The following is a 15,449-nucleotide window of genomic DNA, read 5'->3' as shown; positions in this document are numbered from 1 at the left end:
ACAAAATCTACAATCCACACATCAAAGATCATAATAATCTGTCCAGCTGTTCAAGAGTTATAAATGGTGTAACTAATCCAGCTTTGTTCTATAATATATGTAGATTTAATATTCCTTTGCGGCAAATTTTGAGAACCACATTGCGTTTGTGGGGTTATTTCGGAATACAGATATTGAAAAAATCTGTAACTGTGGATATTACTAACGAAATAAAAAATAAAAATGAATGGGGTAATTTCAGCCTAAAAAGAAATATGAACCTTGAGCCAAATTATAATAAAGTCCACCTTTCAATAACACGCAGAATAACCCCGCTATATTCCGAAATAGCCCCTGTGCAAAAAAAATAAGTAACTAGTTTTTGAATACCAATATTTCCATAAATCGATCATATTTTAGAAACTTTTTTATATAGTATATAAGATCGATTAGTGGAAACGACAGAAATATCCTAAGACTTTAAATATAATGTACCAACTCGGAGTAATTAACGAAATTACAAACGTCATGTCAACTCATCAAAAATCCACGTGGAATTACCCCAAAGCACTGCAATATACTGCATAATAAGTATTATAATTCAGTGTTTGAAGTATACTCGTATCTTTATAAGTAACAGAGCTAAAGAACACAATTTGGTTCTTGTATTGGAACCCGTTTAAATTTATTTTTTATTATTTGTTGTTGTTTATATTGCCGCTACAACAACAAATAATATATTTATTTAGAAAGAAAATACCTTTATTTACAACAAGACAAGATAAAAATATCGTTACAAAAAGAATAGTGTGTCGTTGCGGTTATCTATCGATTACCTACGGGTCTTCGATATACGAGTAAAGCCTTGTAGCAGATGGACAACGTACCCAGAGTTAGGATATAGACGGATTCGTTTGCATTCCATCAGGTAACTCCATACCCCTTATGAGCCCTGAAATTTAGGTCCGATGAAACAAGTTAAGAAATTAAGGGCCTAAGCTAGCCGACGCGGTTGACATGGAGCTGGTGGACGCCTATTGAAGAATAGTATGAGCATCGCTAACTGCACGCGCGTGCGACAGATTTTACCTGCACCCGCGCCCGTAGGCGTGCGTCCACTCTGTGCACCCGAAGAATAATTATATCCTCATACATATTAATGCATGATCAGTAAGGCAGTAGATCGAAGTAAATCCAAAATCTTACTTTATGTCTTCCAAGGTTGACGATGGAGCAGCCGAGAACAGCTTCTCTCCCAATGTGGAAGGTCATGTTGCCGATGGGCTTCTCAAACTGCGGCTCATCAAGCACCTTTCTTGTTACATATGTATCTGAAAAGAGAGTGAAAATCGCTTAGAAATTCAATAAAAGCATATTTATGGATCGAAACAGAAATGAGGTTATTATAGGTTACGTAGAAGAACGAGGGTCACCGACATAGCTGAGTGAATTAGCTCGTTGAAATGGCAATGGGCATGCTATAATTATAATTACGGAGAACAGATGGCCGTTGGCCCGAAAAGTACTCAAATGGAGACTTCGGATTGACAAACGCAGCGTAGGACGTCCACGCACGAGATAAAATTGATGGATGAGCTGTTTAAAGCTGCGGGTTCACGGTGGATGCAGGCCGCTTCCAACCGAAGCAACTGGAGGTCTATGGGGGAGATATATGTCCAACAGTGGACGTTCTACGGCTGATATTTTATGATGATGACGATATTAACGAATTTACACCTACTGTTTTTTTTACACGCTTTTCTTTAATTTGCGATGTTTTTTTTCACCTACTTTTATTTATCGGATCTAAGACACTATTGTGCGACTGGATTGAATTTACATTTTATGCGGATTAAATAATATTGTTTAATTAAATGAATTATCCGACAAAGAACGAAAGTCACCGACGTTGCTCAGAGACTTAGTTCGCTGAAGTGGCGTTGGGCTAGCCACGTCTGTCGCAGGACCGATGAACGGTGGAGCAGGCGAGTCCTCAAATGGAGACCACGGACGAGAAAACGTATTGTAGGGCGTCCTGCACGGTGGACGGACGATCTTAAGAGGGTCGCTGGCGGCGGATGGATGCAAGGGGCTGAAGACAGTGTTGTGGCGCGCCATGGAAGAGGCCTAAGACTGCTGTAGGCTGATGATGAAATTAATTGTCATCTTACGGCCACCAAAAAAAGTTATATCGATAATAAAATAGGATAGGTAAATTTGTCGAAGTGAGCACTTATCTCTATCACTTATCACACAACTTGTCAAAATCTCTTTAAACCCGTGACACAAGTCGACAACTTGCTCGACCGCAATCAAAGCCAAACTAACAGCGGAACTATCGGACGCACAAAGTTCTAACAATCACATGCGCCAATGGATGTTGGGACTTTGTCACATTCCCGGTAATGTGTCATTTACCCGAAAATATTTGAGGTTAGCCGACGTGGCTTGGAATAGTTGTGTAAGTTAGTTTGACGAGGTTTTGTAAGAACTCTTGAAATTAGAGTTTTTACAATCAGTACGCAACTATTTCTAATTTTTGTCACCTTTTACGACGCCCACGGGAAGAGATGAGTCCGTTTTATCTTAATCGGCCACGGCATGGCATTTGTAGTAAAATATAGAGATAAAAGTAAATATTGTATGTATACATATAATATTTACTACAGAAAGCTTTATTAAGCTAAAGTATTATTAAGCGCTTAATCTAACATCTCGTTAAATATTAACGGACTAAAGCCAGACCATCGGGACTACGTAACTATGAATGATTAAATAAGTCGATCCCTAATTGTTATTTACTAGTATCTGATCGACTAGGGATAATAATAATGGATTATTAGAACTCATTATTCTAGTTTCTGCAAAAATTTTCCGGTATATTGCAGAAAATGGATATTATCATCCACCAACAAGACGGACGGATGACCTGGTTAAAGTCGCGGGTTCACGGCGGATGCAGCCTGTTCCAACTGAGGCAACTGGAGGTCTAGGGGGGGGGGGGGGCTATGTCCAATAGTGGACGTCCTATGGCTGATATGATGATTGCCGAAAATGGTGGTTAGGTCAGGTTTAATGCGATTATTTTCACGTGAAAATGAGTTTCCTTGTAGTGATACTTAGCTAAGTTTCATTAAATTTTTTGAGATATTGCCCGTCGAAAGTACAGATTCTTTTTAGTCAGGGGTTTTTTCAACCTTTTCAATGTTGGTTAGGTTATTTACTTATTAATTCCTTCAAAAAGTAACATAATAAAATAACATAATGGCTTCTAGCAAAATGTTAGAGGCTGTAAACAAATGAAAACCTAATATAAACAGTTGCGCCAACACTAAAGAACATCAAAGGATATTTTGTAATAAGAGTGCAATAGAGGCGCTATATGGGTGCAATACGGACGTAATAAGGCGCTATAAAGAGCGCAATTAAAGCAACTCAATAGCGCCACTACACTATTGCTAGATTTGCAGGCGTTAGAATCAGTGTTCCTATTAGAATATGGCACATAGATACATCCATTTGTGTAGTTTTAGAAACCTCATTAACTTCCCTTTCGACGGTTTAGGACCACAGTGAAAAATGACCAGTTCTTAAAATGACGGCCCATTGAAATGACAGCTCCTTGAAATTACCACTTTTTGTAATGACCAATTCATAAAATGACCGCCTATTGAAATGAAAGCTCCTTGAAATTAACACTTTTTGTAACCACTTCATTAAATGATCATTTATATATGAACTGGATTTCTCTGTTGCATTTAGACCGTTCCACTTTTAGGGACCACCCCCAGATACTTATAAAACCAATTAACGTTTCAAAATTAGACAGTAATGAAACATAAGTATTACTGTACCCACTTCTCTAAGCAATTATAAGAAAAGTCGATTCCCTAACTTACGTATCAAGTTTGGGAACTTACTGTTTTTAAAATACTGGACGAAATATTATTTGTTCATACTTAAATCAACGTTACCAGCGGTAAAAAAGGCACCATTTAATAAAAGGTGTTACAGGGGCGCTAAAACCAATTCCAACATTCGAAACATAAAACAATAAAACCAACAATATATAAACCAAGCACAATATAACAGCGAACCCTGAACTCTTCAAAAGGCAAGCAATAAATTAACAACCCGAAATGATGCGTAACGTTTCAACAACCAATAAATAAATTAAATATTAATCCTATTAAAAGTTTTCCATGTTACATCGGTTTTAGGGAGATTACTTTGAACGACTACTCCAATTCGGACTTCCGTGCCCCCCGCTCCGCTTGTAAACCAGGCGTCAGAGGGGAAAGGTGCACGTGTGTGAACGGTCCAAATCGAAGTGAGTAGGAAGTTGCTTCCCAGGCAAACAATTAGAGGAAGTTAAACATTGGACCCTCCAACTATGGGTAATTTCTCATTTGGGTGAAAATGGGATGTATCTACAAAGTCTTGTATGGGTCCCAGTTGTCCTGGCTGCGGTGCGCTGTTTGACAATGTAGCCTCTCTAACATGCAGGGTTGTTGTTCTTTTGTCTTAAACACCTAAACAATTTTAACCTGGATACGTTTGTACGCCATCAATTTTGGCGAATTTGTGATTCAAAGCGACTTCTGAAATTCTAAGCGCGCAAGCTAAAATTAAATTAAATTGGCTTGATTTGCGACCTGTTTCTCTACTCGTTAATAAATGGTATGTGACAGATTAATATGATGCTGTCTCTCTTTGTTCGGAAAAATCAAAGAGACGGCATCTCAGATGTCTGTCACATAAAAAATACTCTTTTACCTATGTTTGTACTACCAAACATCCATTTTCCCTTCTTATTAATTAATATCGTGTTAATAGTAGTGTAATGTTATCGTTTATCGTTCCAATTTACCTACTCCCTTGCTACTACAGCGTTTTGCCTATACAACACTTTTCGACGGTCTCTTTTGCACACACACATCAGTTCTTTCTCCTACACTCCATAGTCCTACCTAACACCTAACTGTCACCTGTCACACACAGTGCATTCGACTTCTGAAAGCCAGTCACTGACATGTCACGGACATTGTCACCCTCAAAGAGTTAACACTAAAGCCAAAACACAAACTTAAATTTTCACCCGACCAATTTCAAAACTATGCTACCTCCATACTTTCGCATTGTTAATTCTAAGAGAGTGGCGCTTGCTACAACGGAAACAATAACTTTGTGATTGCACTAACTGCAAATTTATATTTTCACGTGACCAAATCGTGAAACTAGGGCTCTTCGTACTAGTTTTATGGTAGTTGTACGTCAGTGGCGCCGGTGATGTAGGAACAGGTACCTTTGCGAAGTTGTAATCTTTAGAGCGTGACGTTTGGTAGATTGTTAGTCTCGTCTGAGCTAGAATTTTGAAAGCTTGTTGGCGAAGGATAAAATAAAGGGAAACAACAATAAGGAAAGCTTGTTGTTTCAAAACTTTGTAGTTGACACGTCTTGAATGATGACAAAGGATACCTTCATTGTTTATTGTTCCTTTTTTAAAATTATTTCAATTCCTAAATAGGTATTAAATTAATAAAATATTTACTCAATCATTAATCATCTACTCCTGTATAATCATACACATGTCTCCTCTAGATAATCAATACGAAGTTTTTATTTTCACACTAAATTTTTATTTCTTAATAAAGTGAAATGCAAAAAAAATGATAATTGTCCTTTTTTACGCAAAAAACAAAAGATCCTAAGGTTTTCTTAAAAAGAAGCGATTGTAAAGAGAATTCAAACTCATATCACGTGAAAGTAGTTGTCTTGTATTGTGTGGTTATGGAATAGTAAGTTACTTGGTCTTTTTTAATGGAAAATGATCTCTATAGAATAACGCCTTATTCGATCAATAGTAAAAAGAGCCAAATATCATGTACTATCGGCTTTTATCTCGAATAAGTTTTTGGTAAAAAAAAAAAACATTTTTAATACAAGCTGCTGACTGTACTTTTTGTTGACTGCACTTGAATTGTCACACAAACTACATTTGCATACCAAATTGAAGAGTTCTGTTCCATGGAGACGATCCTGGCCGGACTACCAAGATGTCACTACCAGATTATTGTATCATCACGCCATTTACATAAGTATACCAAATTTCAAGTCAATCCAATTACTGGAAGTTGGTTGAATTTAACTTAGAAAATTTGATTACAGACAGACATACAGGCAGACAGACAGCAGATAGACAGACAACGGGACAGGTGGAACTAAATGAAAGCTTGTAAAAATAGAGCACTCTATGGTTCTTTAATTTAAGCGGAAAATATTTTACCAATTTTTTTTTCCAATTGTTTTCTATGAATGAAAGCTTTTTAAACTGTAAGTACTTCAGGATTGTAAAAAAACTAACCCAACCTAACCTATAAAGTGTACTGTATAGTCCTCATATATCCTAAATAGTCAATAGTTTAAAAAAGATCGTTCGTCCACATAAAACAGTTGAGAAATGGTTCACTTGGGAAAAATATTTTCAGCGAAAAGCCGGGATCCCTTCTTCTTCAAACAAGCTAACTATTATTAACCAGAGGATATTTCTGAAGTGATCGATAATAAACTCGCTTAATTATAACTTCAAGTTACTAATGCTTCTAACTCCGATATTTACAGAATATTAATTTGATTTTCTATAAATAGTTACTTTTATCGTCGACATTATTCCCGATTCACAGTGTCTTTTGTGATGAATCTATTTTAGCAATTGCATCGTAATATAAATAATTCAGCATCTCTTCCATCCATCGTTTTGAATTTATAAACTAATATTATGCTTAATAGAAGCTTATTATGTTTGGGAAGAATGATTTATTTATTTGTACATCAGTAGGTACAACACAGTCATTATGAGACGAGATAGCAAAACGGAGGTGCTTAGAATTGCAACAATCATATTTTTTTAACAATTTGGTTCAGAAAAACATGGATAACCTTTATAATTATCGTTATTCTGCTTGATTCGTTGACATTAACACTCACCTTAAACAAAACCTCTAACCTTTAACCAAAAACTTCATTATACCTTTCCACTGACTTAATTAATGTAAGCTTCAAAAAACTGTTTACAGACAGACCCTGAAAATTAGTAAAACAATTGTTTAGAATAACATGGTCCCTACCTTTTGTTATTTAACTTGGTTAAGTTGGGTAATTACTTTCCGGGTTGTGTAGATTTTATAGTAAGGTGGTTTGGTCCACAAGTTGTTGGGCGTAATTAAACGCAGCGAAAGGATAATGGATTCGTAACGACCTGATTTTGGCGGCTTTTGGGAGTGCAAAGTGAAGTGATACAAGTTTTAGAGTATACTGTATATTGACGAAAATGTATCATTCGAATATAAAAAAATGCTAATGATTTATTTAATTTTAATGAATCCCTTACAAGTAAAGGCCATGGTAGTTCAATAGTTTTGTATTTATGATTTCTCGAGGGATGGAGCCCGGGCTTGCATCACTGAGTTTTTCCGAAGTTATGCTTAAAATTATACAAAAAAATTACCATGAGCCCTTTGTTGAAGCAGAATATCGCGAGTGAATCTGCCTAAACCTGCAAATCCTGTGATATGTGTTGTTGAAGTTTTCAATCCGCATCGAGCCCGCGTGGGAACTACAGCTCAGCTGTAGTAAACTGCCTCACATTACCGGTACGTCCAGTTGTAACAACCTCTGTCTGTTCTGCCTTTAGTTACAATAAAGTTGGTTGTACCCTCCTGGGACCCTTTTTTTTAACAGACTATTTTACTTACGCCCTAGACGAGGTTCACCAGCTTTGTTATTTTGGATATTATTTCAAAATCCTTAAGATTCTTCTTTCAATAAATAATTTGTACTTTATGAAGTACATTCGGCCATTATTCTTAGTGTCAATTGGTCTTTGAGGCATCAATGAAAAAATAAGCAAATAAACACTCAATTAAAAAAAATGTACCGAAATATTTTATGTCACTAAATTCAATGACTCGAACACCAAACGTATGCTAACCTTAGTGAAAATTACAGTACAAATGTAACAGAAAAAGACAATGTTCATTACACCTCTGAATCACTTTTTCAATTAGAGGCCCTAATCTAAGGCTAAGAGGCCATTTGTGAGCTTCGCACGTATGGAGAAGGCATTCATTTCCGGAGATGAAGGGGTGTAGGTAAGGGAACTGGTTGAGATGAAACAATTAGGGTTTGCCTGTTAAACAGGCAGTGTAAATATTGGAAGAAGCCGGCACTTGTGTTAAATTAAAAGTTACGTAAGGTTTTTGAATTGCACAAGGCAACCGGAAAAATTATAGGCTTAAGTTGACTTAAAATGAATTATTTTCGTATAGTTTTAAAACACTAAAGACAACCTAGTTAGTAAAAATTTAAGGCTTTTGCATGTCATCATGTCTTTTACTCGTCCTACTTGTAAACACAGGTCTCTTCTCCGAACAAAAAGATTTAGGCTGTATTTCCACGTGGGCTGAGTGTGTATTGGTAACTTCACATACGGACTTCACCATATATAGCTCGTGGTAAATTTCAAATAACTCAAAAGGTGCGAGTACGCAGAGAAGATATAGGTCAAAGTACAATGCTACCATGTATTTTACAAGTATAGCTGTGACGTGAGTTATCCGGGTCAATATATTTAATATGAGTGAGTCTCACGGTAGTTTCATGTTCAAAGTATAGCTCTGGTATATTATAACATTACACTCAATATATATTACATTTTTAAGACCCAAATCAACGCATAATACTCAGAGTGAACATTTACGTGAATACAATGAGCAGAATAAACAATAAAAAAACCTATTACATTTCATTTGAATAAAAAATAATATAAAAGCAAAATAACTTAAAATACAACCCATGGCCATACTATCAATTATCTGTAGACAAAAAAAACAATGTCTCCACTTGTACAGCCAAATTCATTTAGGCTGAACTATAAAATTTACCTTTCGGCAATTATTGGCACGAAGTAAACTGAAGCCTTCATGCACTAAAAGGGCGTAACTGTTTTAGAGGTATGTGTAGATACGACATTTTAGTTTCAAGTTGGTAGGTGCTGACGGTGACAGGTTCTGGCTGTCACGGGGCTTGTGTGTTTCCATTATCAGTGATTAAGTTCGTTGAGCTACGATTTTAGGAAGTTAGATTCAAGGTTTTCGAACTATCAAGCTATTAATAACAAAGCATTAATTTTAGGTGTCTAGGAGTGCCAATGTTATCGGCTTGATTGCTTTGCATAGATTAGTATTATAATTGCGAATTTGTGTCTGATTTCAATTTATATAAGATTGAGGTAATCTGTGTCTGTATTGATGGATGACACAAACGGGAAAATCTAGGCCGTGCTATGATTAATTTAGTGGCTGTTAGCATGAAATGCATATTTTTTTGTATTGGTGTAGTTAAAAGAAGCAATTTAGATAACTAAAAAAAGCTTAAAGGTACACACTGACTTTAAGGTAATGTAGAATCCAGCAGTTGACTCGACTAACAAACTCTTAGTACCTAGACGAAGTCTCGAGTGAAAGGTAGTCATGTATGAAATAAAATGAAGATACAACCAAGTGATATATTACACCAAACGTAACAGAGCATAAGTATAAGATACCCCTTTCTTTCTTACGCGCTAACTCCAAAAAGGCGCAAGTACAGCCGTCGATTTGTAAAAGACGGTTAAAGTATAATGGCAAACAGACATAGCGTGATAGCGTTGTCGTGTCGGAGCGAAGCGAGCCTCGTTTAGCCAGCTAATTGTGACCTTCTGATTGCCATTCCTTGTCGGCAAAAGTTTGTAACTTGCAATAAGTAGCCGGTTAAAAAGATATAGCTATAGGATGTTTTAAATTTTATGGCTAAAGTTTTGGGAATAATTACGCCGTTGTTATTTGAGTTGAGGAAGTAACCTGAAGCGTGCTTGTTGTTTATATTTATTTTATGTCAAAATGAAAGGAGATGTTTATATTTTTGAGAAGAAATAGTCCAACATAGTAAACTAAGGGTCGGATAAAAATATATAATGCAACCTTTCAGTCAGATGAAAAAAAACCAGTCAAATGCGAACGTGTACTTCTGCAAATTTTGGAGTAAAATAGTAAAAATATTATTTTGACTTCAGCGACTTCTCGCCCATTTTGAATAAAATTCTATAGACATGGAATTATTGGAAAAATTTTACATGAAGTACCCTAGTTTTTGATTCTTATGTACGAGAACACACTTTTTAAAGGTTGTGTCTTTCGAACTTCAAAAACTGCATTTTCACAGTTGCTTGAAACTATAATAGCCCTGATTATTTCTTGATACCTTCACGCGTCTCTAAAAAAATAAAATCTTGATTAACAGACAGATAGGCAGACAGACAGCAAAGTGATCCTTAAAAGATCCTTTTATACCATCGTATTCGTCAAACTGAACGACATTAGTTCAGGGATTTTTAAAATATATATATATTTACAAGTTTATTCGAAGAAGCAAAGCAAAGAAAACTTTTTGATATTTGTAGCGTGACAGGCGACGCCGATTGCTCTATAGTCTAGTCTAGTCATAAAAGTCGTTGAACTAACGTCTTTTGACAAGTATGATCTATGTTTTGATTTTTTGCTCCTGTTATAGGCCCCTCCCGGTATACAGAGCCCTAAAAAAGTATTTTAAATTTTGTTTAACATCACATTTACTTATAACATCAACCACCAACACAAAAACTAATACAGTCACCAGCATTAATATCTGCTACAGCGGAGCGTGCAAAAATATCTGACACGTCCTTCCGACCCTAGAAATAGAGTCATATCAGATATTTATGCACGCTTGTTGTGTCAGATATTGGTGCTGATGACTGTACCTAGCTCCATTCTACAGCATAAAATGAAATGAAAGAGTATCAAGCCAAAACCGCTAATTATCACGTACGGCGTACAGCCTTACATTTCCCTTTGTACCCAGAGATGTTCATTTAACTAAACTTTTTATCGCATTAAACTTTTCCGAGGACGTTTCGCCGTAAAAGTACAAGACCTAGTTACCCTGCTTGGGGCCTAGTGATGGTGAGAGGTATATAGTGGAGACAATAACAGACGGCCATGGTTTCTACAAGCTTTTATGTATATTATGTGGTACATATTCAAATTTGCAAATATATTTTTATGTTGTAGAGCCTTACTGTAACCACTTCCTGGCTGCAGTACGAATGGGCCGGCTCGACCGGGTTACTACCACACTCCCACAGAATGCCGGCGTGAAATAGTACTTTTGCTACCGTGTTTCGTACGGTGAGTGGGAGATCCGGAGGCCTAAATCCCCTCCCACTCCCCGTCCTCTGCCCTCCCCCATTAGCCCCTCTTTTGGGCCGTCAACGCACCCGCAGTCCTAATAGTGCCATGGGCGGCAGTGATCACTTACCATCAGACCCGCATGCTCGTTTGCCAGCTGTTTGGTATAAAAAAAACTCTTTAAGAGGAACGACTTGTAATTCTACTCCTACTGATATTATTATAAACGCGTAAGTTTGTAAGTGTGAAGGTAGGTGTGTGAATTTGTTACTTCTTCACGCTAAAACGGCTGGACGAATTAAGATTAAATTTGGTATAAAGATAGCTAGACATCTGTAACAACATTTGGAAATTTGGAATTTTTAACCAAACTTCAGATATCCCCCCCCCCAAGGGTGCCACAATAATTATCATAACGAAGTAAGAATATGACAACAAGCATCATGCAGATAACAGTAAAAACAAAAAAAAAACTGGGAAGGTACTACGAAAACTTTTTAAATTTATTCTGCCGCCATTTTGAACTGTCATTATTCAAATATCTTTCCGCGAATTTTCAATTGGCATCTACATTTAGAAGCAACTAGCTTTTGCCCGCGACTTCGTCTGCGTGGAATAGTAACTTTGGGAAGTATTTAATTTATTTAGGATACCTATTCTGCCAATAATAGTATATAGAAACTTCTACGGTTAACTGAAAATAACCTATTTTAATACATTGCTATAAGTATAAACTATGATTTTTTTTTTGTTCTTCCATCCATCCTCCATCCATGTTCTTTGGTAAAACGTAAATATTTTGCGGGTAGCCATATTTTAGCTAGACTAATTCTTCATAGTGAACTCTTGACACATTACGTCCTTTATTAAGTTAGGAGGGTAAGCATAGCTACACATATTTCCGATAAATATACTTATAGTAAATTGGTTTGGAAATCCTTAAATAAATAGGTCGATGTATAAAAAAAGCCGGAACAAATGATTTTTAGGGTTCCGTAATTCAAAATGAAAAAATGGAACCCTTATAGGATCACTTTGCTGTCCGTCCGTCCGTCTGTCTGTCAAGACCCTTTGTCTCGTAAACGCGCGGAGTATAGGTATCGAGTTGAAATTGAAACCCTAAACTCAGGTCAATAGTCCCAAAAGCTGTGAAAAAATGAAACTTCTAAGTCAAGGCAATCAAAGCTACAATCATTAAAAGGTGTTTCCATACAAATCGCCTAATAGAAAAAGTTATAGGGTACTTCGGGCTGTCCTAGAAACTTGGAATTTTGCATAAAGGTAACTCTTTATAGCAAAATAAATAAGAAAAATCTGAAAATCATAATTATTCATGTCTGACTGTCTATCAATTACTGTTTATCAATAAGCCATCTAAAATGACCCCACACTGCGTACATTTTGCTTATGAGCTTAGAAGGCTCTGCTAACACTGCATCGTCCCCTCTGCAAACATCCAGGTAAAGTTTTCAAAAACGCTTGAACAAATATTTAGGTATTTATTTCCTATTAGTGCCCAAATGCCAAATTTCATAAAGAACCATCGATTTATCTTCGACAATGACGATCTTCCATATAAAGTTTCATCCCCTATTTCACCCCCTCACCGGAAGAATTAAAAAACGCGCGAACTAACATCTATTTATCTCTTATTACGTGCCGAAATGGCAAGTTTAATAAAGATTCGTCGATTTATCTTCGATAATGACGACCTTTCTATATAAAGTTTCATCCCCTATTTCACCCCCTCACATGTCGAATTTAAAAAAAAAAACGCGAACAAACATCTATTTATCTCTTATTACGTGCCGAAATGGCAAGTTTGATAAAGATTAATTGATTTATCTTCTATAATGACGACCTTCCATACAAACTTTCATCCCCTATTTCATCCCCTCACAGGCTGAATTTTCAAAAAAGCTGTAACAATTATCAACTTATTTCTTATTAAGTGCCTAAATGCCAAATTTTATGGTTTTATCTTCGACAGCGACGAACTTGCACCATTTAAACTTTCATCCCCTATTTCAACCCCTTAAAGCCTCTTTTTCGCAATAAAAGATAGCCTATGTTCTTTCCCAAGGTCTATTCTATCGCTGTACCAAATTTCATCAAAATCGGTTCAGCGGTTTAAGCGTGAAAGCGTAACAGACAGACAGACAGACAGACAGACAGACAGACAGACAGAGTTACTTTCGCATTTATAATATTAGTATGGATTTTATGGACTATTTAAAGTTACATGTCAGTAGATATTGTAAAAATAGAGCAATTGGAGCAACGTGCCGTGATATACCTTCATAAAAAAAGATTGAAATTGAAAATGGGTGCCACTGTAAACTAACTATTATTGCAAATTTTTACGTCAATTACGCGAGGTTCTGAAGATCAAAAGACCAGGAATTCTGACAAATAAATTTCTCTTTCACCAGGACTATGCACGTGATCAGAGCTCACTAAAAATCAATGGCAGAAATAGACAAATGTGGATTTAAATTATTGCCTCATCCAGCCTATTCGCCCAATTTAGAACCATAAGACTTTCCCCATTCCCGAATTAAAAAAAAACATGGGTGATATGAAATTTTTGAGCAACGGCGAGGTCCATGTTCCGGTGAACACCTGTTTTGAAGGTCTGGAAGAAAGTTTCTTAAAAAGTGGCTTAATGGCTCTAGAATCTAAATGGAGCAAGTGCTTGACGGGGACTATGTAGATAAATAAAAATAAATTTAAAAATACCTGCATTTATTTTTGTACTAAGGTCGCGAACTTTTCAATCACCCTTCGTACATAAGTAATAGTCATTATGCCAATCTCTGCTAATTCGGGGCATTTATCAGACTAAAATAAAATTATAAGTATGTACTCGTGGCATAAGTGAATAAATCGCGCGATGATAGTGACGGAATTATAGAAAATAATGAATCTCTTTTGAATTCAACTTCCAAATTATTGCAGGCTACAAGTCTCTTTAAAATGCTCTTCACAAAAGTTTCTTAAAGCTACTCTACTGTAGGTATTTTCGCAACTGTGCGCGCTTGCAAAGGGTGACGCAGTAAACTACTCATATAAGAGGATTAAACAAGGTAATAAGGTTGGCTCGCCTGCACGTTTGAGCAGGTCAAGCAGGGTTTAGATGCCTACTGTATTTAGTGCAATGTGTACTTGACGTTGGCATTAGTGTACAGTCGATTTCATAAACTACTGAGCAAAAATTTGATCAAAAATACGTGAACACGACTCTATTGTTAACGGTGAAGAAGCATGTTCAGATATTTTTGATCAAATTTTTGCTTAGTTTACGAACTCGACTGTACAGTGGGGGTAGGAAAACCTTCGTCAGTTATTAAATTGATTCCTTAACAAAGTCATAGACTCTTAGTACGTTTTGAAACCCAAGTGCATATCAAATTATACTTACTTGACATGATAACAAGGTATAAAATAGTATACACCTCTAACATATCTCTAGTTTCATATCAATACAAAACCTTTTTAATAAACAACTTCGTAAAAGTTTAATCCAAATAAAGTTATATTTAATTGTCAGTGTTTGTCAGTGCCAAGGTGTAGTGGTAGGGCTGCTATGGTCACCTGATTATGTTTAGCAGGTTGAAAGGTTGACGCTGTATGTCCTACTCAATCGGTAAAGCAGATTAGCGCTCATACTGAGCAAAGGAAAATAGATCTTAGGGTGACGAACCTTTTTTTACTTAGACTGTACATTGAAAAGAAATTTATAGTGATAAGAAATTCCTCTTACTTTTTGTAAATATTTTTCTAAGATTGAAGTACTTAATAATCTTTAGTAAAACAAACATCAACAATTTTTTTTTAATTATTTAATGGACTTTGTTAATCCGCAATATTTTCCGTTAGCAATTTTTTCAAATTACAAGTACAGAATTTCAGTTAATTTAGTTGAGGCTTGAGTGGCGGCTGAATCAAATAACTTGCCCAAAATGGACAACTTCTGGAAGTGACAAATATTGTTTCACTTATCACATTTTTAGTAATAACGCTATAATGGCGGACTTTATTTCCAGAACAATACAGGTCCAACTATAAAAAAGGTACATTAGGTACAATAAAATTAAATAAACTAAAACTATAATAAATCTAAAAATGGACCCTGCGGCATGGTACCAAAGATGCTGGCAGCATTTCCCCGCTGGATCGCAAGACTGATGCGTTGAGCGAGGAAAC

At 36.2% G+C, this 15,449-nt stretch overlaps 1 protein-coding gene across 2 annotated transcripts in view; it reads right to left on the bottom strand.

The window, feature by feature from the left end:
• Positions 1-15,449, bottom strand: part of LOC141439481 (neurotrimin-like) — a 161,345-nt gene that overhangs the window by 53,787 nt on the left and 92,109 nt on the right. For both annotated transcript variants that reach the window (XM_074103756.1, XM_074103757.1), the window contains one exon: positions 1,186-1,310. In XM_074103756.1, coding sequence (XP_073959857.1) covers positions 1,186-1,310 — 125 coding nt within the window. The remainder of the gene's footprint in view (positions 1-1,185; positions 1,311-15,449) is intronic.

This window comes from Choristoneura fumiferana, chromosome 21 (genome assembly GCF_025370935.1).
Source record: "Choristoneura fumiferana chromosome 21, NRCan_CFum_1, whole genome shotgun sequence".
Taxonomy (NCBI): Eukaryota; Metazoa; Arthropoda; class Insecta; order Lepidoptera; family Tortricidae; genus Choristoneura; species Choristoneura fumiferana.
This window is presented reverse-complemented; position numbering and strand designations above follow the sequence as displayed.